Raw genomic sequence first — 9585 nt, 5'->3', positions numbered from 1 at the left:
GACTTAGAATCAACCTGCGCAGGACTGCGAGTTATTTATAGTAATTTCCAGGGACTCTTTAACAAATAGGCACGACGAAGGGGTATTCTGCATTTCTGGCCGCACGATCTACACTGAAGGGTAGTGATTAGATCCATCTACGCATCCAACCGGTACGTAACTGGGGCCATTGGATCAGGGATACACGGTTTAGATTTTATTGCCACACAATCTAACCCAGGTCGTACATTTTATATTCAACGGTCTGGATCATCTTCATGAATCGGTATCACTTGCCATAATCGGGACCGCACCTTGATCGATCGACGGTCCATATAGCCCCAGGCTCCCCAACTCTGGACCGCGGCGGCGCAGCCCTCAGTCACCGCGGTCCATGGCGGAGCACATGCCGGCGAACCCCGATCCCGCACAAAGATCACTAATTCCGACAATTCTTGGTAAACAAAGAAGATGCATACGACACCGAAATCACTGGGATGATCCCCAACCCGATTTGTCCAACGACGATGGTCCCACACCTATGGCGGAGCGGCAACGTCGGTGAGAGCGCACGACCCGCACAGAATCCCTAATCCAGAGCACTACAAGCGCTAGATGGTGGTAAAGCATCGCGTAAACCTATTGAAACCACAAATTTACCTGCGACGATATCCATAGGTGCTGGCCACTGTGCCTGGCAACTCCACCGTGGTACCACAACATCGATGACCAATTATCGGTGCACCGATTGCCCTTGTGCCAGATGCGCCCACCAACCGACTCCCTCAAGCGCTCCCCATCCTCCCTGACCAGTCGTCGAAGCTGGACCCTAGACGACGGTGGCGTCATCATGCAGACCCCGCGGTAGTGCTCCTTGAGCGAGTAGAGGAGGAGGGAGGTCACGGTAGAGGAGGTCGTCGCGGTGCGGAGAGAGGGTGGCGTGGCCCGAGAAGTCGACTGGAGAGGACGTCCTGCGCCTTGGGTCTTATGGGGGAGGGCGACCCCGGGTCGGTCAGAGCGGCCACGGACGACGCGCGGAAGAAGCTCCGGCGGATTCGGCTGGGTGTTTGCGTCGCTTGGCCACCGGGCCCCACCCACCAGAGACATAAGCCTACGCCGGGTATCGGCTGCCCGTGGGCCCCGCAGTCGGTTGGAGGAGGAGCTAGCACACGAACGCCCGCGGTGGTTAGCGGTGGAAGCGGGGCGAGTAACTGGGCCGAGCCGGACGCGGGAGTGGGCCAGAAGGAGAAGGGAATGGGCCGGCCAGGGGAGGAAATGGCCCACGCACAGGTAAATCTCCTTTTTCTTTTCTTATTTATTTTCTTATTTATTTTCCTTTCCAAATTGCCAATTCATTTCAGATTCAAATTTCCAAATTCCAAATATTAGCCATCTCCCTACTGAAAATATAACACCTACTATTTATATTAATATTATTTTTCTTAACACTCATTTAGGCCAGGAATAAATGGTCCATAAACATTTTCCTTTTTCTTGTTCTATTCTATATTTGATTTACAAATTTCAAGTTCGAATCCTAAAATAAAGTTTAAGAATTCAAAGTTTTAATACCTACTCAAAAACAATTATGATATAATAGATATATATTTGGTTTAATTAATTTATTTGTTTAGTAGATGTTTGAGTTATGAAACACACTCTCATATTGCTTTCTTTCTAAAAAGAATAGTATTTTGAATGTGGGACAAGAGGTAAAAGCTACTTCGAAATTAAATATTTGTGTAAATAAATGCTTATGGTGCATTATTTAATGATATTTTAATCATTTAGTTGAATAGAAAACTTTGATATTTCTTCTTTTCTAAAATGGTTCTTGGTTTTCCAAAATTCAGTTCTCAATTTACAACTCTCAAATATAATTTGAGGTATCAGAATTTACTATTTCATTCCTTCATGTATTATTTTATTATTATTAATTTTTTTTTCTTATACAGATTTTGGGCATTACACATGTCACATGAGTGGTGCAGCGTGGCTCTGCCTCTAACCGCTAACAAAGATTTTGCAGTTCCAACAGCGCAAAACGAGAAAGGTGAAGAAAGTGAGGAATAACAAACCACATAGTAGGGGGAAACAACGTACGTTAAAAAAATGATGATGGAGTAATAACGGATCCAAATAAAAGAGGTTAGCATGACTTGAGCGACGAGGCCGGTGGACCGGCGCTCTACGAGCTGATGACGTCCCTCCTAAGCTAAAGCCTAAAGCTACGTCTGTCCAGTCTTCCACGGGTACTGTGATAAAATCTTGTCGTTCTTTGCTAGCTGTTTGACTATGGCAAGACGTACGCTACCTTAATTAGGCGCTTGCCGGCGACGTGGCATATGCGAGGTACGGTGGTAATGGATCACCACGAGTCAACGATCACGTATTATACGTTAATAAAAATTAGCAGATCCCAGATTATTACAAATAAAGTTAAACTTCAAGATGGACAAAAAAAACCGATATAAAGATTGTTAGGCCGATTTGAAGCTCGTTGAAATCGATTAAGTGGTTGTTTGGATCACAGAAGCTAAAATAAAAGTGACTAGGTTATCTTCAGCAGTTTATCCATTCTCATACTTATATTCAAGCTCTATTATGCGTACAGTATAGTCTACAGTATGAAACAGTATTTTGGATGACTATATGGCTGAACGGTTGGACACAGTCTTAGGAGTTTAAAATCAAAATAGAAAGAGCTAAAAATAACTAAAATGGTAAAAGTACCCGTTTAATCACTTTTAGCTCTTCATGTTTTAATCTTTTATCTCCTAAGTGACTAAATTTTAGTCACTTTTGCTTTACCTCCTGGGATCCAAACATACTCTGACTTGGTGTGAACACCAAGCTCCCTGTCCTTGAATACCTTCCAATCGTGAGTAGTTGGGCATAGTATTCCGTAGTCCTTGGAAAGCTCAGCAAAGCTTGATGACCGACATCTGCAACCATGGATCATAAGACAAGGTGAGATATTAGCAAGGAGGTAAGACATGCATAAGAGAATGCAAGGTTAGTATCTAATCCAATGGACAAGGTTCATGATTCCTATTTCATTTAGCTAACCTGATAATCTTGTCCTAGGGTAAACTATGGCCCTGGTACCCGCTGTAATGAACCATGTTTTCCTCGAAGAGAAATCTATAAAACAATCCATAATGTGAGTCCCAGGAGACGAAGCCATCATATTATCAAAATCCAACTGATATAGTAGATCATACATAGAGAATAACTATCTTAGGAGGGTACAATAGAGAGGTATTATCCATAATTATAAATCACCATGTTGGCTGAATCACACAGAGACCCGCATGCACAAAAGAGCATCAAAGTAGAATGTGGTGCCTCAGAGAGTGAAGACTCCAACTCCACAAAGCAGCTCAAGTGTAGTACGACATAACCCTCCCATCTGCATCAAAAACTTTTAGTACAAGTTATAATAGCCACTATTTCCCACTCTACACCTTGCTTGCTATGTGGTAAGTGGTATGCTAAAGGCTAATAAAGACAACCTATTATATGGTTGTAGGTTTCCTATGCGGATCTCATCAATAAGATATAAATATCCTCAAAGGTTTCATCACATCCATCCATTCACCCATCCCATGTCCAACGGAGTCTCACCACACCCTCACAACCATGCTCTCTCGTCGACGAGACAACTCCCTCTCATCTTTTTCTCAACAACTTCAATATTGATCCTTATCGAACGCGGTGGGAAGAGAAGAAAACACCCTCTAGCCAAGTGAAGCAATAAACATTAGAAATGTCCATAACCACGGTCGACATGGCTATGCATATAGATTCATGAACTCTACAGAGCATATGCACTTGTAACCACAAGATCACCATCATTGGAGGCGCCCGCCTAGGCAGAGATATGAGCTACGATCTAACTCCTATTGCAAGACTCATACTGATCAAGTATGCTACCCTCGATCGGTGGTAAGACTCATATTGACCAGGTTGGTATTATGTTTCATAGTTTTATCATGCTAGAGGATACACCCTAGTTTTTACACACTAACACCCACATCCTAGTAGTAATGGTATCGCCCTAGTTAGACCACATCTGCGTTATTAGCTAGCTACAAATGCTGTCTAGTACACAATAATCCCATCCAGGGAAGGCAAGCCGTTATTAGCTAGCTACAAATGCTGTCTAAGTACTCTCTGCGTTCTTTTTTATTTGTCATGTTTTAGTTAAAAATGAACTAGCGAGAAGGCAAGCATTATCAGTAGTGTACTGTGTGCTGCTGCAGGGTCTGTACTTTTCCATGGCTCGTCGCAGTAATAACCATTGCGTCGTCGGCCCCGTCAACATCGACCTGCCGCCATACGTCATAGACGAAGAATTATATTGTGTCCATCCCGATCCTCCGCCATTCAATTCGCGCGCGACTTTGAACCACAACGTAACGATGCGTCGTCATTGGCAGGGTTAGCGGCGGCGGCGGGTGCTACCGGCCGGCCGGCCCGATTGTTACTAGTACTACTTGCTAGCTGATGATGAGTTGACGATGAGAAGCCTCGCCGAAGCAGCAGCTAGGGGTGCGGTGATGGCCGCCGCGCGCGCGCGCGGGTGGCAGTGGCGTCGGCGTCCTTGACCGGCTGCTCCTAGTACACAGTCGTGTCACCCAGGATGGCATTAATTCATTCAAAGGCAGTGTCGCTCTCAGCTACGCATTTCAGTCAAATCAGTGACGCCAACTAATTAAAGCGTATGTGTAGGATGAAAAATTGGCGACACATATGCGTGCGTGCTTAATTGAGAGAGAGTGGTCAGTGGATGTGCCAAGCAAGGGCAGAGCGCGTTCATACCGCACATCGTATCTGTTTTTCCCATGTGTGTGCTTAGTGCGTTTACAGTCCAGAGACGTTCCAACGATTTTCTAGATATAAAAGACAGTTAAAAAATTACATGATACAATCTTCAGTCTCTATATAATGAATACAGTCAGAAAACAATATATATAGAAAGTTGCGAAGAAACGGATTCTTCACGAAAAGCACTTGATATTTTTTCGCTTAACCTTTTAGAGATCCCTCAAGGAACTCCTCGTTTAGTTAGGTTGTACATGCCCCCCTTGTGCGACGAGAGGTCGTTGGTTTCAGTTTTCAAGGTTTCAGTTTTCAAGGGGTTTTACTTTCTATGGAATCTCGTTGGATCTTAGGGGTGTTTGGGAGTGAAGTTTTTTCACAGTTTTGGAAGAATACTGCAGTATTCTCAAATACTGCAGTATTATATATAGAATGGTGTTTGGCAAGCTGGCTAAAATCTCTGTTTTCAAAACTGAAGTATTGCAAATACTATAGTTGTTTTAAGGTATTCTAAACTTAGGTCTGGACCTCAGTTTTCAAAACTGCGGTATTGTAAACTGCGGTATTGTCATGACTAAAGTATACTGTAGTATTTCAAAAACTGTGGTTTTCAAAAACTTTGTTCCCAAACAGGGCCTTAATTACGTAAACGAACTGTGTTGTAGGCTGTAGATCCATGTGCACACCGCTTCGTTGGTCACTCAAAGATTCTTGGGATCCCACCGTTGTCTACTTTTCAATCTTTATCTTGCATTGCATGCATGCATGTTTTAACTTCAATCAGCATATGGTACTACTAGGTGTATGCCCGTACGTTGTTACGGAATCAACATGTTATGTTAAGTCGTTAACATGTTATAATAAAATATATTAATAGAGCCAAATATTTGGTCATTGATAAAAAAAACTGATGAGGCTTGGATTCCGGCCATATTTGGGCTTGCCCAACCTACCAAGCCAAAGTACAGTTCACTTTACGGACGTTTGGTCGGTGAGATTTGGCTGACCAAACACTTCAGCAGGGCACGACCACACATCAATCAAACACGCCTTGATTCCCAACAATTGTGATGCTAGTGTAATGCACAAACAATATTTGTTAATGAATTGATGTGTGCAAACAATTCATAATTTGACACCATGCCCTGCTTGTACATCACCAAATTTTGAAAAAAAAGAAGAAAAAGCACATCACACAAATTAAGATTATTGCTGTGATTCAGAGTACACTAAAAATTACGATGAGTTGGTAACTGTGGCATTGGTTGTACCTTTCATCTGCTACTGCCCATCTCAATTCTTTGATGACAGTTAAGTGCTCGTGCGTTGTTTCGGTTTCTATTGATATAGTATAAGTTCTACACTTTAAATCAGACGGTAACAAATTATGAAAGCAAAGGAGATCCATACAGACATGCTACTTGTGAAGGATGTGCATTTGTGCAAACAGGTATATTTGATATTGGTATTGTCGTTTCTATACAAACGTTTACATCTGTGAGAAATAAGTATTGGTCCAATCAATTATAAACAAATATAAAATGTATTTACAAAGAAACATAGATAGGTTACAACTTCAGAGGAAAATTAGTTTACAAATATCACATTATTGAGATGACGTGTAGTTGATCCAAGATCTCAAACACCCTCTAGCTGAAACGAATCAGATGTGCCGTTGATCCAAGATTCAAACAACCTCTAGGCTCTAGCAGAACAAATCTAGAGGGCCGGGGGTATGTAAATGGAATCTAATGAATAAGGCCCTCTTTCTTTAACCTCTAGATTATATAAGAGCAACTCTAAAAGAACACTAAAAGTTTGTTCTAGAGGTAGGCTTGCACGTAATCGAACAACCAGCGCAAGATAAGGCTCTTCAAGTGCTCATAATAGTAGTAAAAGGAACTACACAAAGAGCACCAGCAATACCTTCTTCAAGTGTTTCTTGTGTACGGAACACAACAGCATTATTTTGCATAACACGTTGCATGTTGAGACGGATCTCGGAAGTTGGCAATGACCCATTCGCATTCCTCAGCTTGTCCAACCAGGCTATGGTCTTCTCTCCAGCATCTTTTTCCAGAGGTTTCTGCTTCTCACCTATAACAGAATCAGAGTGCAACATGGATATTAGGAGCGTAGGAAGAGCAAAAGGAAACAAACCACCAAGTAAATATAAGGAACCTACTTGGTTTAGAAATATCTGCTACCCTGTTTGCACAAGCTCTGCCAAAAACAACTATGTCAAGAAGTGAATTTGCGCCTAGCCTATTTGCACCATGGACAGATGCATAGGCTGCTTCACCAGCAGCCATTAGACCAGGGATAACAACATCTGGATTATCACCCTTAATATCCACTACCTGTTATGCAGAATAGCAGAATATATTTCTATTACAATACACAGGTTTTGACCCATATTTGTTTACTACATGCTCAATACAAACCTCCCCATGGTAGTTCATTGGGATACCACCCATATTGTAGTGCACAGTAGGCAAAACTGGAATGGGCTCCTTGGTGACGTCAACACCAGCAAAAATAGCAGCAATTTCAGAAATACCAGGGAGCCTTTCTTTGAGAACCTCAGGTGGCAGATGGTTCAGATGAAAATAAATGTGGTCCTTCAATGGCCCTGTAGTAATCAGATCAAAAGATAAGTTCCAAACATAGGAAGAAAAAAGACAGGCACCTAGCACGAATACATACCTACACCACGTCCTTCTCTAATTTCCATTGTCATTGATCTTGAAACAACATCACGAGAAGCAAGATCTTTTGCAGTAGGAGCATATCGTTCCATGAACTGTTCACCTTCACTATTTCTAAGGATACCACCTTCACCACGAGAACCTGGTGACACAATGAGAACATGACACAAATTCTGGTAAGAAAACCTTGACTACCACGGGACTAATTGTTCACAAACAAACGAACTACCTAAGCTAAGCACAGCAAGGAAGAGTTAACGATGAGGCAAGCACTGTGTGCCCGAGTTCTACAGAAAAAGGCCAATCGTTCAGATGTAGTGCAAGTTGGCCATGGCCCACCTGTCCTTTTGAGAGAGAGAGAGAGGATAAAACGTCATTTAGATAAGATAATACCACCAGAATTAAGTAAAGACAAACCACACAAGAATAGTAAAATAGAGAAAGAAAGCGGACACATCCTTATTTTTGTGCACTAATCGAGATATAGCACCAGGAAAATCCGATGTCTACTCGCGCTCGCGCGTGATCTTTTCAGGACGTTGTTGGTAGCTAGTGGGCTGTAAAGACTAAAGACAAGATAACCATCACAAAATCTATCTGTCGCAAAAACCTTAGGAAACATGTATATGACAAGCAGCAGCATAAACTATCAGTCAACAAATATGTCTGTTGTCGGCTCTAGTCCAGTATGTGCACATGCAAAAAACAGACCATAAACTGTCAGTCAACATGTTACTCGAACAAACTTGGGAAACAATAGAAGGTACATCAGATAGATATAAAAATCAGGATGGCTTGTTCTTAGCAGACGCTTGATTAAAGTGTTTTACCAATAGAATATTGACTTAAGAGTCTAACCATTGGCTTTACATCACAATCACTACTTGTCCGCAACATAAAAAAGGATTAACATTGGTCTACATGAACATGAGTAGTAATAAAATGACAAAGAGAAGTCGATAATGATGGCATAGGAAGACACAGGAAAGTACCCATTTACATTGTCGCACACTGTTGAGCTGCTGCTCGTCATGTATCGGTAGACGATAGGTAACACCCGCAGCAAGTTCTGCACAGGTTCCCTCAATGCTCCTGTAGAACTCTTGATCTGACCAGCAAGTCTCATCTTGGGCCTTACCTTCAGGCCAATCTTTGGGGCTGACAGCAACCATGGACGACACAACTACCCCTCGCTGGTTTAAGATCATAGTCAAGGCTACGATTACTCACTTTAAGATCTAAGTTATTAGGTATACAAAGGAAATAGAATTAACTTTAAGATCAGAGTCAATGCTATGATTACTCACTATGTCCCAACGACTCGATTTGTAATTGCTTCATTTCGGTTTGCACAAAAGATGCTTGCCATGGCAAAATCTGATATGTTGGGGTTCATATCCGCGTCCAATAGTATGTTGCTCGTCTTAAGATCTCTATGAATTACAGTCAACCTTGAATCATGGTGAAAATAGAGAAGCCCTCTAGACACTCCTTTGATTATCTTGATATGTGTTGGCCAACAGAGGAGATGTTGCCTTGCAGCATCTAAAGTAATAAGCAATTTCCTAAGTAAACATGTCACATCTTTTCTATTTGCGGAAAAGGATGATGTTTTTTCCTGGAAAATTAATCATGAAGATATAATTTGGAGACATACCAAAGATAACAGAATCCAAGCTTCTGTTTGGTAAGTATTTGTAAACCAACAACTTCTCATCTCTGTCGATGCACCATCCAATAAGTCGAACGAGGTTTCTGTGCTGCAGCTTTGCATTCAGAACAACTTCTATCTTGGATATTGCTTCTGATTACACCAACTAAAGGTCCACGTACTTTGGACCTTGAGAACACTGCATTGGATGGTCAAAAGCGGTACCGGCAAGCAAATCAATGAACTGGGGCCAAAACCTATAAGCCATGTAACAGACAATTTGACAGAATCATGTGCAAGTACCAAGCAAATTACGCATAATGAATAGTTATATGAACACCAAAAAATAGTTATATGAAGTGTGAACCCCATTTCGTACCGCAATCCATCTGATCCTAATTCTATTGAGCTGGATCCATAAAA

The 9585-nt window shown here is 42.0% G+C and overlaps 1 protein-coding gene across 1 annotated transcript; it reads right to left on the bottom strand.

Moving 5' to 3' along the window:
- Window positions 1-6635: 6635 nt before the first annotated feature.
- LOC103636824 (succinate dehydrogenase [ubiquinone] flavoprotein subunit 1, mitochondrial) lies at window positions 6636-7134 on the bottom strand. The gene is made up of 2 exons (XM_020542633.2): window positions 6989-7134; window positions 6636-6900 (listed from the first exon to the last, which is right to left on the bottom strand). The coding sequence occupies exons 1-2, from the start codon at window positions 7113-7115 to the stop codon at window positions 6677-6679; spliced, it is 351 nt and encodes a 116-aa protein (XP_020398222.1). The 5' UTR covers window positions 7116-7134; the 3' UTR covers window positions 6636-6676.
- Window positions 7135-9585: the final 2451 nt, after the last annotated feature.

Source organism: Zea mays, chromosome 8, assembly GCF_902167145.1.
Source record: "Zea mays cultivar B73 chromosome 8, Zm-B73-REFERENCE-NAM-5.0, whole genome shotgun sequence".
NCBI lineage: Eukaryota > Viridiplantae > Streptophyta > Magnoliopsida > Poales > Poaceae > Zea > Zea mays.
Note: the sequence above shows the minus strand (reverse complement) of the source record. Positions and strands in the feature narration are given on the sequence as shown.

What these genes read in the sequence shown, in the direction of transcription:
- LOC103636824 (XM_020542633.2), bottom strand. Translation starts at nt 7,115, where the DNA reads ATGGCTGCTGGTGAAGCAGCCTATGCATCTGTCCATGGTGCAAATAGG. An exon ending in AGCAGATATTTCTAAACCAA is followed by an intron (nt 6,901 to 6,988) that starts GTAGGTTCCTTA and finishes ATTCTGTTATAG; the next exon opens with GTGAGAAGCAGAAACCTCTG.